This window comes from Pantherophis guttatus, chromosome 12 (assembly GCF_059756535.1).
Source record: "Pantherophis guttatus breed Tessera chromosome 12, ASM5975653v1, whole genome shotgun sequence".
NCBI classification, from domain to species: domain Eukaryota; kingdom Metazoa; phylum Chordata; class Lepidosauria; order Squamata; family Colubridae; genus Pantherophis; species Pantherophis guttatus.
Genome location: NC_142074.1, coordinates 3,706,522 through 3,724,486, shown reverse-complemented (window position 1 = coordinate 3,724,486; position 17,965 = coordinate 3,706,522). Strand labels below are relative to the sequence as shown.

Below are 17,965 nucleotides of genomic sequence, written 5' to 3'. Positions count from 1 at the left end.
ACTATTAAAAACTTGAAAATTATCTGCCTTAAAGAACTGAAAGATCTATTGGGTACTAGATCATGAGAAGTGATAGTACCACTTTTTACTGCCCTAGTGAGGCCACACTTTTCTGTATCGTGGTGACTTCTGGTCACCACGATACAGAAAAGACTGAGGCCCTAGAAAGAGTACAGAGAAGAGCAACAAAGACAGTCTGATAGCATTGTGATTAACACCAGCTGTCTGCAATTACTGTAAGTTCGAATCTCACCAGGCTCAAGGTTGACTCAGCCTTCCATCCTTTCTAAGGTAGGTAAATTGAGGACCCAGTTTGTGGGGGCAATAAGCTGACTTTGTATAAATATACAAAAGGATGAAGGCTATTGCTTAACGCATTGTAAGCCGCCCTGAGTCTCCGGAGAAGGGCGGCATATAAATCAAATTAAAAAAAATAATAAGAGGTCTGCAAGATAAACCATACGATGACTGATTAAGGGGACTAGGTACGTCTATGAAGCGAAGGCTTAGGGGTGACGTGATAGGGGTCTTCCAATACTTGAAGGGCTGTCACAGAGAAGAGGGCTCAACCTATTTTCCACACTGAGACAGGAAAAGAAGAAATGGGTGGAAACTAATTCTTAAAGAAAGATCCTACCTGGAACTAAGGAGGGATTTCTTGACAGTGCGAACAATGGAACAGATCATCCAGGAGTTGTGGATGCTCCAATGCTGGAGGTTTTCCAGAAAAGATTAGACATCCTTTGGTCCAGGATGGTATAAGGACTCCTGCCTTGTGCTGGGGGTTCAACTAAAAGACCTCCAAAGTCCCTTCCAGCCAGGGTGGATTTGATTTAAATCGAGTCGATTTAAATCACAATTTAAATCATGATTTAAATCACTAGTAAAATGGCCTGATTTAAATCAACTCGATTTAAATCATAATTTTTAAAGAGCAACTGTCATCTCTGCTACTCCTTTGACCCACTGTTGACTCACTGATAGTCCCAGTGTTGCAGAATATACAGCCTCGTGCTACATAACTAAGCTCTATTTCATGCTGAATAAACTAAATTATTTATGTATCTTAAATAGAAAACTATCTTACAATAGATTTTTACCCCAAAAGTTTTTTATTAAAATAAATTCGATAAAAATCAAAAAAATCTGATTTAAATAAAAAAAAATCCGATTTAAATCAAAAAAATCTGATTTTTTTTTTGATTTTTAAAAAAAAACCATTGATTTTTATCCACCCTGCTTCCAGCCCTAGGATTCTATGATTCTAAAATAAAAGCAATCTCGTTGCAGAAATTTCAGTAACCTTATCAATAACCTTGTTAAAGAGAATTCTGTAAATTTTTCTACGGCTGAGTCAGCTGCCGAGAGGTCCTATTGGTGTTCAGCACCATCTCCAAATACTCTGTTCTGTGACGGCTTGAACTCCTGAAATGGTTCACCCCAGTGGTGAAATCCAAATTTTTTTTACTGCCAGTTCTGTGGGCGTGGCTTGGTGGGTATGGCAGGGGAAGGGTACTGCAAAATCTCCATTCCCACCACACTCCTGGTTCTCTGAACTACTCAAGATTTCCGCTACAGGTTCTCCAGAACCTGTCAGAACTTGCTGGATTTCACCCCTGGTTCACCCTACCATTGGTCCTGAGGTTGTATATCCCTTCTGCCAAACCTTCAAAATACAGCCTCACTTCCCCCCCCCCCTCACACACACAAAGGATCTGATTGTAGCAGACAGCAAGTTCAAGCAATCTGTCTTTCTGTAACCGTTTATTAATTTCTGCCTTATTTTGTAGGGCTGGAATAGAGAGGTTTTTGAGCTCTGAAGAAAGAAGGACACCAGGCACCCTACTATGAGTCCTGTTAATATTCCTTGCTTGGGTATCAGGTAAGAAGCACTTCTGGGAGGCAACCCCGGACCACCCCAATGATGCCCTTGACGTGATGTCCCGGTGCCTGGAGGCTGTGCGGATCTGGATGGGGAGAAACAAGCTCAGACTCAACCCTTCCAGGACCGAGTGGCTGTGGCTTCCGGTATCCCGGTATAGCCAGCTGGCTCCATCGCTGACTATTGGGGGTGAGACCTTGGCCCCCTCAGAGAGGGCTCACAACTTGGGTATCCTCCTGGATGCACGGCTGTCTTTAGAAGATCATATGATGGCTGTGGCCAGGGGGGCTTTTTATCAGGTTCGCCTGATGCACCAGTTGCGACCCTTTCTGGACCGGGACTCCTTGCGCACGGTCACTCATGCCCTCGTCACCTCCCGTCTGGACTACTGTAATGCTCTCTACATGGGGCTCCCCTTGAAGAGCACTCGGAGGCTCCAACTGGTCCAGAATGGGGCTGTGTGGGTGATTATGGGAGCGACACGGCACACCCATGTAACACCTCTCCTGTGCAAGCTGCACTGGCTCCCGTTGGTCTTCCGGGTGCGATTCAAGGTGTTGGTTACTATCTTCAGAGCGTTCCATGGCTTAGGACCTGGGTACTTACAAGATCGCCTTCTGTTACCGATAGCCTCCCACCGGCCAGTACGTTCCCACAGAGAGGGACTCCTCAGGGTGCCGTCGGCCAAACAATGTTGACTGGCGGCTCCCAGGGGGAGAGCCTTCTCTGTGGGGGCACCTGCCCTCTGGAATGAATTGCCCCCGGAGATTCGTATGATCCCCGACCTACATACCTTTCGCCGTGCCCTTAAGACTCCATTGTTTCAACAGGCTGGGCTGGCTTAGAAAATGAATTTTAATTGGGTGTTTGTAGTTTTTTACTATAAGGGTCAAATTTTTAATATATTTTAAACTGTTTTTAAATTTTATGGGTATATGTTGTTTTAGTATGGCTGTACACCACCCTGAGTCCTTCGGGAGAAGGGCGGTATAAAAATTTAAATAAATAAATAAACCTTACCGCTGCACCTTCGTCTTACCCCTCAGGAGTATCATATGGGTTACTTCTGCTGAGATGCTTTTACTTCTGCAGACTACAGGTCCCCACCCCATGAAGAAAAGCTCAGGCTTGCCCACATTGCTGTTTGCCAGTGAAAATGGGCACGGCAAGGCAAACCTTTCTGGGACGGCATGTATGTGCATGCACACAGAATCGGAAAAACTGGAGGCAAATTAAAACAACGATTTTCTCTCTCTCTAAGATGCAAATTCAGTTTTAATTAACTGAATCTATGGCAGCGGTGTCAAACTCAAGGCCTGGGGTCCGGATCCGGCCCGCAGGGTACTTAGATCTAGTCCGCAGAGCTGCCCTGGAAATAGCGAAGGATTGGCCGCGGTGCTTCTGCCAGCAAAATGGACTCCCGAGCTCCGTTTCCACTGGCAGAGGGTTGCAGGAGGCCGTGCCAGCCAAAAACAGAGCTCGGGAGTCCATTTCGCTGGCAGAGCACTCAGGCCATTGCAGGTGCCCCCAACAGGAATGATGTCGAGCTGGCCACGCCCACCCCGGTCCCCCGAGGTCAAACACAACCCTGATACGGCCCTCCATGAAACTGAGTTTGACACCCCTGATCTATGGGATTCTTAAAAAACCACCAGCTGCATTAAATCCCCGGGTAAATGGAGTGTCTCAGACACTTGCTTTGAAACCATTTTACAGTCAAGTGTCAGGTTTTGAGGTCGTCTCAAATAAATTGCATTTCAAACAAAGTCTTTGATGAAAAACTCCCATTTATTAAGCACGACATTCTAACTCCGACTCCATTGCAGCCAACACTGACTTCCAGACCCAAAACCCTCCCTTTCCATTCCCCACTTCTCTGCACTCATTGGCCAACTTCCAAGTCACTCTACCCCTAATCTACTGCTCCAGCTCAAAGGAATTTCCCCCCTCCCATCCCATCTCCTAGGGGATATTATCTCCAGGGAAAATAAGTAGGTGAAAAGTCAAACGTCCCTTTCCAGACGCCTCCGCTTCTTCTTATGTCAGCACTAGAGTAAATGCAGCTTGAAGTGCTGACATCAAGTCTGTTCCTTCCTTAAATGAAGGCTGGCTGATGGTTGATACTATTGGTCCTCTCTGGTGCCATCAACCTCAGGGGCATCTTGAAGAGAAAGGGATGTTTCTACCTTTAGAGCTCCCTGATAGCTTTTTGTTCCTCTAGTAAGCCCACCCTTGATTTCAAGTCCTGGCTTCACCTGCTAGTGGCTAGGAAGAGGTCTCCCCTGCAGTCTACCTTCTCTCCCAATTCTCCAACAAGGGTCCTTATATAAATGGGTGAGCTATTTTCTGGAAACTAAGAGCTTTAGTAGTATTTTGATTTTTGCTCCGGTCTATCTAGGAGGCCACACAAAGGAACAAGTCACAACAGAAGATGGAATTGTGTTGCAGACTTCCCAACTACAGAACTCACTTCTAATGGATTAGGGCAGTGGTGTGTTTCAAATTTTTTTACTACTGGTTCTGTGGGCGTGGTTTGGTGGGCATGATATGGCTTGGTGGGCGTGGCTTGGTGAGCATAGCAGGGGAAGCATACTGCAAAATTCCCATTTCCTCCCAATCAGCTGGGACTCAGGAGGCAGAGAATAGATGGGGGTGAGGCCAGTCAGAGGTGGTATTTACCGGTTCTCCAAACTACTCAAAATTTCCACTACCGGTTTTCCAGAACTGGTCAGAACCTGCTGAAACCCACCTCTAATGGATTAGGGGTTGGGGATATCTATCTTTTCTCTCCTGAATGATGAAATGTAGGGAGGGGGGCTCTTGAAGGGCCCAAAGATAAGAAGTAAAAGGCTTAAACAGAGACTGCAGACTCCAGAAGTTTTAATAAACTTTGATCCAGTTGCCATGATTTAACCTTTTTAGATGTTTTTGGCCTGGATGATTGAGTCTTCATTTACATTTGCAATACATTTTGGGGAGAAACCCCTGCAGCTGGTATGGCAAGAGTTCATTCCGACGACTCCCTGATTAACTTAAATTTTTCATTCTGACTGTAGAAGTTATTTGGATGAGTAATGAAACGTCTCAATTTAATAAACTTTGGTCCAGTTGCCATGCTTTAACCTTTTTAGATGCTGCAGAATCCAGTTGTTAAGAACCAAGTGGGACCTGCCCCAAACTCACCAAGTAGCTTTAACAAAGTTCTAATCAAATTTAATCCACCCGCTCCGTATAATGCTCTTGAAAATCACACTGAACTACATTAGCAGATTGTTGTAAGAAAGTTCCCGGATTGCCTGTGTTCATATTATTATTATTATTTATTATTATTTATTTAATTTATATACCGCCCGAAGGACTCAGGGCGGTGAACAGCCAAACAGTAAAAATACATAAATACAAAATTTAAAAACAAAGTAAAATCGAATTAAACAAATTTGGCCCAAAACATATTAAAACCCCAATCATTTAAAAAACCAATTTAAAATTTGCGTAATTAAAAAGAGGGAAAAGATTAGGCCAGGCCCGCCTGGTAGAATAAAAAGGTCTTAAGAGCACGGCGGAAAGTGCGTAGATCCGGGATCCTCCATATCTCCGGGGGGAGCTCGTTCCAGATAGTAGGTGCCCCCACAGAGAAGGCTCTCCCCCTGGGGGCCGCCAGTCGACATTGTTTGGCCGACGGCACCCAGAGGAGCCCCTCTCTATGAGAGCGTACCGGCCGGTGGGAGGCTATTGGTGGTAGTAGGCAGTCCCGTAAATAACCAGGTTATTATGGCACCAGGGGTGAAATCCAGCAGGTTCTGACAGGTTCTAGAGAACTGGTAGCGGAAATTTTGAGCAGTTCAGAGAACCGGTAGCAGAAATTTTGAGTAGTTTGGAGAACTGGCAAATACCACCTCTGGCTGGCCCCAGAGTGGGGTGGGAATGGAGATTTTACAGTATCCCTCACCTGCCATGCCCACCAAGCCACACCCACCAAGCCACGCCCACAGAACCAGTAGTAAAAAAAATTGGAATTCACCACTGTATGGCACCCTAAACAAACTGCACTGAGCAGGCTTCAGAAAACAGTGGGGAAGACCTGCTTTTGCCCAAATGCCAGCACAGCGTCTCTTCGCTAAAGACCACCAACTTGGTTCCAGCCAGACTGGGGAATTCTGGGAGTTGAAGTCCACACAACTTAAAATTGCTGAGCTTGCACAGCACTGCCTTAAGGTAAATGAGATGCTTAAAGCAGCAGCAACCTTTTTTTCCCCAAGCTCTCCTGGGAACAAACTAAACAAAAAAGCTGAGCTGTTTTTGAGGTGCAGCTTTCACAAGATACTGGAAGCGCTTCTTACAACCCATATCTGAGGCACTAGTGCAGCCCGATACGCTAACTGTGCAAATCCGGTGTTGTGTGCATATTGGTTCAATATTGCACAACCCCTGCATTGGTTCAAGGAGGGGGAAGTTACGAAGTCGGGTGAGCAGCATCCTCGAATCAAATGCTCCCACAGGTGATCCCGGAGAGGCTAGTCTGGCCTTGAAGCCAGGGGTGGGGAGCCATGGCCCTTTTATGACTTGTGGACTTCAACTCAACTTCAACTCAAATGACTTGTGGACTTCAGCTCAACTTCAACCAAAGCCGGCTCAGGAATTCTGGGAGTTGAAGTCCACAAGTCATAAGAATAACTTTATTGCCACTTTAAATGTGCACCAACCGGCATACATGAAAGTGAAATTTCGTTGCATGCAGCTCTCAAAAGCATCACCCCCTCCGGTATACACTAAACATGACAAAAATATGAATAAATAAATATGCATAAATCCACATATAGGACACAGAAACAACACAGTCGAGTTGGGATGCATAAAAGGCCCCTGGTTCCCCCCCCCCTTCCTGTCTGAACCAACCGCCTGCGCTCAGCCAGCTGCTCCTCCTCCGGCTTCTCGTGTAGAAAGAAAGCCCCCGAGAGCCCCCCCCCCACCCAAATGCTTGATTTGGCCCACCAAGGCGGGCGGAGGCGGCTTAAAGGCAAGCGAGTCCCAACCTCTGCTACTTTGTTGCTACTTTGTTGCCAGGTAAGGAGGAGAAGTCGGGAGGGAGACCTTTGTAGGGGAGGATGCCTGGGGAAAAGGGGTCCTGGGTGTGGGGGGGGGCTCGGGGGGGCTGCCGGGGCAGGAGATGGGGGGCCTCGGGGGGGGGGGCTGTCCAGGCATAGCAAGGGGGCAGCGCCCCCACGACCCCCCCTTGGAAGCGCTGGAGGGAGGTTGTTGTGCCCCTCCCACCTGGGAATTAGCCCCCCCCCAAATTCCCCCCCCCATCGGCAACCAGGCGAGGAAAGTCCCCAGAAGCCTGGGACTACCGTGCCCATCATCCTCAGTCCCCAGAAGGCAGCCGGGGGAGCTGTAACCCAGCACCATTGGAGGGTGGGGGGTGGGGGTGGGGAAGGGGCTGAGGAAGCCTAGGCCGGGGAGGATGGGAGTGGTAGTCCAACAGCGCCGGAGGAGGGAAGGAGGGAAGCTGGGGATGATGGGTCTGGAGGCTCCCCGCGCCCGCTGCGCCCTCCTACCCAGGCAGAGCTCGACGACGTAGGCGTAGTAGGACCAGAGCACCACCAGCGCGATGATGAGGACGGGCACCCAGCCGAAGACCCGCTGGCAGCACCGCAGCCCCCTGGACAGCGCCATCCCCGCCGCGGCGCCCCTCGCGGGCCGGGCCCGGCGGCATCGGCGATCGGCGATCGGCTAAGCGGGGCTGGGCGGCGCGCCCGTTCCCTCCTCCCCCTCCCTCCCTCCCTCGCTCGTTCGGGGCTCGGCTGCGGCGCCTGGAGGCGGGCGGGCGGGCAGGCAGGCGCGCGGCGCGACGGGAAATGTAGTGCCGGCAGCGGCGTGGCAGGCCGTCTCTGGAGGGAGCAGCGCAGACGGCTGGGAGACGCGCATGCGCGCACTGCCTTCACATGCCCTGCTCCCGAGGAAGGTGCGGGAATCATCGGGCGCCGGCGGGGAGGGCGCAGCTGGGAGAGGATCGCGGGCTGCTTTCCGGAATAGTTTATTTATTTATTTATTGGTTCGATTTATATGCCGCCCTTCTCCGGAGACTCAGGGCGGCTTACAATGCTTTTTAAGCAATAGCCTTCATACTTTTTGTATATACCTACTTAGTAGGGCTTTTGCCCCCCCCCCCCCAAGCGGTGTTCTTTTTTATACAAAGTCAGCTTATTGCCCCCACAATCCGGGTCCTCATTTTACCTACCTCGGAAGGATGGAAGGCTGAGTCAACCTTGAGCCTGGTGGGATTTGAACGCGCAGTAATTGCAGGCAGCTGGTGGTACTTAACAGCACTTTAGTCTGCTGCACCACCAAGGCTCTTAACAGTGCATGGAAACTGATCAAAGAGAGATTCAACCTAGAAATAAGGAGACATTTTCTTGACAGTGAGAACAATCAACCGATGGAGCAGAAGTTGCCTTCGGAAGTTGTGGGGGATTCATCAATTGAAGGTTTTCAAGAAGAGACTGGACAGCCACTGGTCTGGAATGGTGTAGGGTCCCCTTCTCGAGCAGGGGGTTGGACTAGATGACCTCCAAGGTCTCTTGCATCTCTTGTTATTCTGTTATACCTGCAGCACCTTGAGCTACACTGTGCTCCACTCTGGATGATGGGTTGGGTTTGCACACCCTCCTGCCCCAAAGCAAAAGCAGCAGCCTTGTGGCCTGAGCAACGATGCCACCCAGGTCCTCCCCAAGAGGCCAGAGTTGTGATGCCCGAAGCCGAAGGAAACAATTCCAGCTTCTGGGTAGTTTTAGTGCCTGGCTAGGATCCCTCCTGGGAGCGAGCCCTCTTTTCCTGAGCTAAACCCTGCTTTCCTGGCAAATAGGGTATAAAGCAGGGGTGAAATGCTCCCGGTTCGGACTGGCTCGGGCGAGTAGGTAGCGATGGCGGCGGGCAGTTCGGAGAACCGGTAGCAAAAATCCCTGCCCCCGCCCCCCTTGCCCAGCTGAGCCGCGCGATCATCAGAGCCTTTTTTTTCCTTTTAAATGGCTCTGACCAGCCAAGCTCTGACGATCCCAGCTGAGTTGCCTGCTAATCAGGCAACTCTGCTTGGATCGCCAGAGCCATGTAAAAGAAAAAAACTTTTTTCCTTTTAAATGACTCTGACGATCTGCTAATCGGTAGCAAAAATCCCTCCCCCTCCCCCCCTCAGCTTGCTTACCTTAGCTGCTGGTCGCAACGCCTTGCTGTAATCCCTGCAATCCATTGCATCAGCAAGCAACTGAATCTCTCTGCCTGCAATCAAGCAGGCAGGAAGTTGTGGACTTCAACTCCCAGAATTCCTCAGCCAGCAAACCAAAGCTGGCTGAGGAATTCTGGGAGTTGAAGTCTACAAGTCTTAAAGTTGCCAAGGTTGGAGACCTCTGTTCTATTGGGTAAGTTTTTTTCCCCTTCGGGAGCTTTAAAAAAATAGTTAATTGGGGTTTTTTTTAGTTGTTCTTTTTTTAGACCTAGCCATTTAAAGTTTAGGAAGTTTTAAATTTAGCTGCTTTTATATAAAAATAAAAATAAATTAAAATAAAATAATATTTGTGCAGCTTTCTGAGATTTAGTGTGTTTCTGTAGTGTTTCACTCTAACTACACAAACACACACAATCTCACAAAGCTGTATGTGGAGTTTTGTGTGTGTAAAGTGTGAAAGTTGTTTTTTTGGGCTTTTTGTGGCTGTGTGAGGTTCCTGCATGTTGCAGGGGCCATTTTGGGTCTAGCACAGCTGCTTTTATATTGTGGGTGAGCCAGTTGTGTTGTGTTTTGTAGATTTTAAAAGGGCAAAGAAGTGACATTGACTTGGCCACGCCCACCTGACCAACAAGCCACGCCCTCCCAGTCACCTTATCATCAAGCCCCGCTCACTAATTAAGCCCCGCCCACAGAACCTGTAGCAAAAAAAATTAGATTTCACCCCTGGTATAAAGACCACAGAGAGACCAGGTTTAAACAACGTTCCCACTAACTTCTCTACGGAATTCCCTAGAGAGCCCCCACCCATCCTCACTGGCCACCCAGCTGCCCCCCCCCAGTGGTTTCATGCCCGGGGTGAATATGAAAGAAGCCCAATCTTAAAGCTGCCGCCCAAGACAAGGGAAACAAATGGGCAGCCAAAACATGCAGCCAAAACCACAAATCGCAGGAGGGCCCAGGTTGGAGTCACTGCCCACTCATTAAGCTCTCCCTTGGTAAAGGGTTAGGGTGACTGCGGTTCCTGGCTTTCACTCCTGGAAGAGGCTTGTGGTTGGGCAGCAGGCCCCAATCCCAGGGAAGAATCCTGAACCAACCAAAATTAGCTGGATTTGCACATATCCAGGCACAAACCGTCTGTGCATTAGGCAAGAGCTGCATTCTTACAGCCCAAGCCTAACCTCGTTATTGTCTGAGGCAGAAGTGATCAACCACAGGCAGACGGTGCAGGAGTCAGCTTAAAGAGGGCTGATGAAGAACCCCCAGAAGCTCCCATTCACCCTTTGCAAAGAAGCAGGAGAGGGATCTTGGCCAGCCCAGAAATGGAGAAAAGAAAGAGACTGCTTCCTGTTGGTGCCAGCATTCACCCTGGCATCGAAAAATATGCCACCTAAACAATTCTCCTCCCACACCCATCCTACCCCAATCTACAGCTTCCTGCGGTCTCCTTTCCCAGTCTCCTTTTGTCCCAACAGGGCATTGAGGGTGGGTGATGTATTGTTATTATTATTATTATTAGTTAGACTTCTATACCGCTTCATAGTGCTTTACAGCCCTCTCTTAAGCGGTTTACAAAGTTAGCATATTGCATATTACCATATTGCATTAGCATTAGCTTGCCCCCAACAATCTGGATCCTCATTTTACCCACCTCGGAAGGATGGAAGGCTGAGTCGACCTTGAGCCGGTGAGATTCGATCTGCTGAACTAGCAGTCAGCTGAAGTAGCTGCAGTACTGCACTCTAATCACTGCGCCACCTCGGCTCATGTTAATGTATTGGAGTGAGAAAACAATCAAAAGAGAAGGAAAGCTGAAGATATATTTCTCCCTTTTCCTTTCCCTCCCCCCCCTTCCCAGCCAACTAGCCTAGAATGAATACAAATTCCTCCTTAGTTGTGATGTGATTGTGTCTGAACAGGAGATCACACATAAAGTAACACCTTCTCTTTATCTTATTTATTGAAGAGACTGACACACATCTGGTATTCTGGGTGGGTCAGTGCCATACAATTAAATATAAATACCAACAAAATGCAGTAACAGCAGACAGTGCACCATGCTATATGTTGTCTCCAAACAATACTCCCCCCCCCACATCGAGTCCAGTCTCATCCCAGCCCAATCTACCAGCTTCTTGCAATCTGTTTGTGGATGGATGAGAGATTATTACCACAAAGCAGGTCTTTCTAGACCCCAAGTGCTAAAAGGTGAGATAATGCTGAGTGGGGGAGTGGGGCAGGATGCCGTCATTGGGGAGCGGCAAGGGTTGTGGGTGCGCGGGGCTTGTCTGGTGAGGGCGGGGGGAGGTTGGGTCTGGTGCGTTGCTTTTGCGTGTGGTTGTGCGGGTTGCTGGTGGTGAAGGAAAGCCTTGGAGGAGCCAAGCGAGATAGGAAAGGGCAAGCAGAGGGGGGGGGGCAATTGGGCAAGCGCCAGGCGGAGAGGAATCGAGTGATAGGGGGAAAGAACGGTCCTGTTTGCCGGAGCTGCAAAGAGGGTCCTTGCTTGGCCGGGTCTCCGGTGCTGAGCAGAATCCGCCTAGGCCTGGGGGCGGGGGGGGAGTGTCTATCTGGACGGGTTACTAAAGGCACCGCTGCAGAGAAGCCCCAGTTCACAACTGAAATGATTTCTTTAGCAACGGTGGCACAAAAGCTGAAAAAAATGGGTGTGACTCACCAAACAACCTCCTCACTTGGCAAAGGAAAGTCTGGTACTTATCGTGGTCATAAGTCGAGGACTACCTGGAGCCCTAGGGGTCTACAGTTGGATCCCTTGCAGTAGCGCAGCCTCTGTAATTAAGAGATTTTTCAGGCATTGGCCGGTCACTCAGTGCTGGGAGCCTCTGCTCAAAATTCTTGGAAAGCGACTGGATTGGGCAGCTGACAGTGCTGGCACTGTGGGTATCAAGAGGATCTCCCTCATTTGGGCATTTCAAGAGAAAGAGAAAGTTTCCGTTAGGCAGAATTCGGGGGTGGGGGGGAGAGATGAGAAAAGTGAGGTTCAATCCCAGACCACAAAAGTGCTCATACCTGCCGCATCAACAACCTGCATAACTTTGACCAAAATCCCCATCCATCATTTCTCCGAAAAGGGGTTGGTGCCAGCTGGCAGGCGGCAATGATCTCTGCTAGGAAAAATCTGCAAGATTAGGAACCAAAAAATTGCCTTAGGATATCCCAGTTGGCATTGTGACCACAAATGTAGAAATTGACCTGGCTCAATGATTTGGAGAAATTAATCTGAAAAGGGACTCAGTTGGCCAGCTATAGTTATTTCCCAACACACTCAGCCTGGTGACTGAAATATTTATTTATTTTAATTTTTATTAATTAGATTTTTAACCCACCTTTATTATTTTTCTAAATAGCTCAAGGCGGTGAACATACCTTAGACTTCTTCATCCCCACAACAACCACCTTGTGAGGTAGGCAAAGGCTGAGAGGAGGACTGATTCAAGGTCACCCACCTGGTTTTCATCCCCAATATGGGACTTGTAAGTACTTGGGGGTGGGGGTGGGAGTCCCATCATATTTCAAATGGTCACCACCTTTTCCTGTTATCAGAAAGACCTTAGCAGTGCCAGAGATGAGCAGATTGATAGATATCTGACGCTGACTCCTTTGGAGGGTTTTGATGGATTAATTTGCCTTGAATTGGACTCGGAATCAAATGGGGAGTCAGGATTGTTTGAAGAGAGATACTTTAAGGCAGGGGTGTCAAACTCATTGTCAGGTTTCGAGGTCGTCTCAAATAAATTGCATTTCAAACAAAGTCTTTGATGAAAAACTCCTATTTATTAAGCACGACATTCTAACTCCAACTCCATCGCAGCCAACACTGACTTCCTGACCCAAAACCCTCCCTTTCCTTTCCCCACTCCTCTGCACTCATTGGCCATCTTCAAAGTCACTCTACCCCTAATCTACTGCTCCAGCTCAAAGGAATTTCCCCCCTCCCATCCCATCTCCTAGGGGATATTATCTCCAGGGAAAATAAGTAGGTGAAAAGTCAAATGTCCCTTTCCAGACGCCTCCTCTTCTCCTTCTTATGTCAGCACTAGAGTAAATGCAGCTTGAAGTGCTGACACTTATGTTGTCATGGCGTCGTCATCTGACGTATCAGGAGTTTTTCCCACTTTGCTAAACTGGGCGTGGGCGTGGCCAGAGCATAACGCATCCGGTCCAGCGCCAGGAGTTTGGCAGCCCTGTTTTAAGGCATGAGTGGACTTCAACTCCCAGAATTCCCCAGCAAGAGAGAATGATGAATGTTGGGAGTTGAAGTCCACACATGCCTCGAAGGGGACAAGTTTGTGGTTTTTACACAAAGTTGTTGCAGTTTAATGAATATGTTAGGCTATTGTCATTTGACTTAATCCTAATTTTATAACTCTTTGGATATTAATGAAAAGAAATAACAGAATAACAGAATTGGAAGGGACCTTGAAGGTCTTCTAGTCCAACCCCCTGCACAAGCAGGAGACCCTATACCATTTCGGACAAATGTCTGTCCACTCTCTTCTGAAAAACCTCCCGTGATGGAGCCCCCACAACTTCTGGAGGGAAGCCGTTCACTGGTTAATTGTTCTCAGTGTTAGGAAATTTCTCCTTAGTTCTAGGTTGCTTCTGTCCTTGATTAGTTTTCATCCTTGGGGTGCTTTGGAAAATAGCTTGACCCAGTGATGAAATCCAATTTTTTTTACTATTGGTTCTGCGGGTGTGGCTTGGTGGGTGTGGTGTAGCTTGGTGGGTGTGGCTTGGTGGGCGTGGCAGGGGAAGGATATTGCAAAATCTCCATTCTCACCGCCAGAGGTGGTACTCAAAATTTCCGCTACCGGTTCTCCAGAACCTGTCAGAACCTGCTAGATTTCACCCCTGGCTTGACCCCCTCCTCTCTGTGGCAGCCCCTCAAATATTGGAACACTGCTATCCTGTTCCCCCTGGTCTTCCTTTTCACTGGACTAGACATGCCTCATTCCTGCAACTGTTCTTCATACGTTTTAGCGTCCAGCCTCCTAATCATCTTTTTTCTGCAATCTTTCCAGAATCTCAATATCTTTTTTATATTGTGGTGACCAAAATTGGATGTAACAGATGCTCCAGCAGATGCACTTAGCTGAACAATTGGATTTTCCACCAGCTCCATCACCTGCTGCATTACAGTGGCTTCAAGCATCCTTAGAAAGCCTCTCATCTTCTACTGAATCTTCACCAGTTCTGGAAAAAGGGCTTCCAGATTCAGTGAAAAACCCAGACCAGAAAGGTCTTGAAGCTTCTAAACAAGATTACAAAAAATGGCTTGAGATATATTATAATGAACCTCAAAGGGGAAGGACCAAAACCGTCCCATCTAGGAATTCAGGAATGGCTTAAAGCATGTATTAAATGATCTACCAAAGCCTAAAGTAGAGGTTTGAGATACCCTAAGTAATGGCTGGTTTGAGAACCAAGTATCATTGTTATGAAAGACCGATGGAAATGGCTTCAAAGATCTCTAGAAAGCCTCTTATCATCTGAAGAACCCAGACCAGTTCTGAAAAAATGGCTTCAAGAATCCTTGGGAAACCTGGAGAAGGTAGAACCTGAAAAAAGATGCCAAAATATGGCTTGAACCACCTTAAATAACCTTGAAGAAAAGGAGTGAAATGGCTCATGTGGTTAGGACACTGGTATGATGATTTTCAGGCTCACGTTCGAGACCCAGTTGCTACTACAGGACAGGGTAAGGTCCCATCACTTGCTCCTGTTCCTGCCAACCCAACAGTTCGAAAGCGGGCAACCGTGAGTAGATAGATGGTTACCACTTTGGTGGGCAGCTTAATGGGGACATGAAGTAATCCCCAATTGATTGTCCCCTGGGCAACATTGATGTCACTGTCTAATTCTTTCAATGTGGAAATGCTTTTGTGCTCCTGACATGACTGTCGACAGCGGAAGGACCTGAAGCACCCCATCTAGATACTCAGAAATGGCTTGAAACATCTATTAAGGGCATCCAGGATTTCAAAGAACAATAAATCATTAAAAACTAGCATGGTAAAGAGTAAGGAGTGAGCGAACCTGGTGGCTTCAAGCATTTTTAGCAAGTTCCAGAGAGTATGGTTCTACTATATACAGAACAGTGGCAGGGGTGAAATCTGTCTGGGCCAAACTATTTAATTCGATTTTATTTCTGCTTTTTAAATTTTGTATGTATGTATTTTATTGTTGGCTGTTCACCGCCCTGAGTCCTTCGGGGGTAGGGCGGTATACAAATTAAATAAAAGTAAAATAAAGTAAAGTCCGGACCAGCTGCTGCGGGAGGAAGGTAAGGCTGAAGAAAGAGGCGGTTGTGGGGGAGGAAGCGGGGCTACGGCCAGGGCCTCTGAAGGAGCAGAAAGGACTGAGGAAGGGAGAGTGGGCGGCATGCAGGAGGAGGCATTTGACAGATTAGGCCAGGCCTGGGCAGAAAATAGGTAGATAGGTAGAAATTCAATTTTTTTTCCTAATGGGTTCTGTGGGCGTGGCTTGCGGGGTCATGTAACTGAATAGGCATGGACATGAGCGATGTCACATTAGCCATGCCCACTCAGTCAGTGACCCCCCCCAGCAAGCCACACCCACAGAACCGGTAGGAAAAAAAATTTGAATACCATCACTGCTTGCAATGCCTATTTCTTTCCCCTCTCTGTCCCATCAGTCCCCCTGCTAAACTTGAGATGTGATGAAGAAACAAAATTAAAAATTTAAGTCTATCAAAAAATACTTTGAGAAATATCTATTGGCAGCAGATATAAAACTCCACTGAACAAAGTATCAAAGATATGAGCACATCCAATAAAAATAAGTCAAATATTTCACAAAGGCTCCCCTCATTGGTTTTCTTTTGATTTCCTTTCCGGACTGCCATGTTAGAAGTGTCAATATCACCTTATAAAATGCTAACAATGAAGCCGAAAGTTTAAGCAACACCATCATAGTTTCCATCTCCTTCTCTTTTATGGTCCCTTCCCCAAGACTTTGCCTTTCCCTAAGACTTTGCCTGTGTAATGCAACTATTTGCCACTGAATGAGTTTTCTGGAGAAACCAGGGATTCCCTTAAAGAGTGAGATGGCCCAATTCCTACCTCCCATAATAGATAAAGTATATTTCAAAGGATGGAAGAAACTGATTCTAGCCTGCTAACTGAGCATCTGGTAAAGAGTGGTCAGTAAACCTTGAATCATTTCAAAGGTCTTGTGTCTGTCTCCATGGTAACCTGGGACGTTCTGAGATGCAAAGAGAATTTTCAGAGTAGAACCTGATGATGAAAAGTGATGTCACTGCAGAAGGCAAGGAACGCATCAGTGATGGCTCTCAAGAGGTAGTAAGCCCGGGAGGAAAGAAAACATCCTGTCCTAGTCCTGACCACTCACCTTCTCTTGTGCCCAATCTCCACATTCACATAAGCAGGAAAAAGCTCATTTGGGCAGTAGATCACTTTTTCATTCCTTCATCATTTCTGAATGGTTAGTAATCATCACTCTTTACCAGCTGTGCAGGAAGGAGTCTATAAACATATACCAGTAGCTGTCAATGTTCTTAAATCTTTATCTATCTATCTATCTATCTATCTATCTATCTATCTATCTATCTATCTATCTATATCTAGCTGCTGCCCATCTCACTATCCAAAGCAAATCTAGGTGGCATTCCTGAAGTGCTATAAAGTAAATATATCAGAGAAGGGATAAATGAATTGAAAAGTCTTAATTTCAGGTTTCAGGTTCACTATGTACAGTATTTGGGAGAGGCCTAGGCAGTTGAGTCCTCAGTCCTGATAATCATTGATCATTGGCTTACATTTCAGGACTATCACAAAGAAAACACCCAAAGCATTTGGTGTTCTGGGTCCATTTCTATTCAGATCTTTGGATATTGGCAATATCCAACGCCTACTAGATCAGTGGTGAAATCCAAATTTTTTTACTACTGGTTCTGTGGGTGTGGCTTGGTGGGCGTGACAGGGGAAGGATACTACAAAATCTCCATTCCCACCCCACTCCAGGGGAAGGATGTTGCAAAATCTCCATTCCCACCCCACTTGGGGGCCAGCCAGAAGTGGTATTTGCTGGTTCTTTGATCTACTCAAAATTTCCACTACCGGTTCTCTAGAACCTGCTGGATTTCACCCCTGTACTACATGGTCTTCCATTGAGCTGTGTCAAAGATTGATAAAAGGTACACACTACATTTTGAGTGCATGCACACTGGCATTCCTTTGAAATATCAAATTTGTTTTCACATAATCTTGGTTCAGGTCAAACAATTCTGCACGATGTCCAGTTCATACACAATATGCATGCATGAATATAAATGAGCATATTTTGCAAAGTTACCAGAGTCCAGTTGGCAGCCATTAAAATATTCAGAAAGAATATTGTTATGATTAGAGTTCTATTTGTCAGATGAGTTTGACTGTTGGGCTGTAACTTGCAGCCTTCTGTCCACATTAGTCTTGGTGGTGCTTAAACATTCTCTAATTAAGACAAGATACTGTTTATTCCTAATCATAACAGACATCCAGCAAGGTACCATGGTAAATGGTACCAAAAATTGCTGACATTAAAAAAAGGAACCAGGATGGTTGTAAAAAATAAGAAAAAAAACCCCAAGTAAATGATTGATCCACTATTGGGAGAAAATGGTAAGGAGGTGATAGACAGCAGGGAGAAAGCAGAACTGCTATTCAATCTTTCTATCTCTCTTCATGCAAAAGGAAAAAAATAGCTCAATCTACCAAAAGCAGCACCATAAAAGATAGATTAGGAATATAAATCAAAATTGGCAAGAAAATTGTAAGAGAACACCTATCCACTCTAGATAAGTTTAAATCACAGGACCAGATGGACTA

At 46.9% G+C, this 17,965-nt stretch overlaps 1 protein-coding gene and 1 long non-coding RNA gene across 3 annotated transcripts in view; one reads left to right on the top strand and one right to left on the bottom strand.

The window, feature by feature from the left end:
- The window catches only part of ZDHHC15 (zDHHC palmitoyltransferase 15), a 34,384-nt gene extending 26,747 nt beyond the window's left edge, over positions 1-7,637 (bottom strand). The window contains exon 1 of one of the 2 annotated variants that reach the window (XM_034435121.3): positions 7,438-7,637. In XM_034435121.3, coding sequence (XP_034291012.2) covers positions 7,438-7,555 — 118 coding nt within the window. In that variant the 5' untranslated portion in view covers positions 7,556-7,637. The remainder of the gene's footprint in view (positions 1-7,437) is intronic. The other variant, XM_034435122.3, reaches the window with a different exon arrangement.
- LOC132711957 (uncharacterized) lies at positions 6,791-15,935 on the top strand. Its single transcript, XR_009622662.2, has 3 exons — positions 6,791-6,946; positions 12,464-12,589; positions 14,138-15,935. It is a non-coding gene; the product is annotated as an uncharacterized LOC132711957 (long non-coding RNA).
- The last annotated feature ends 2,030 nt before the right edge of the window (positions 15,936-17,965 follow it).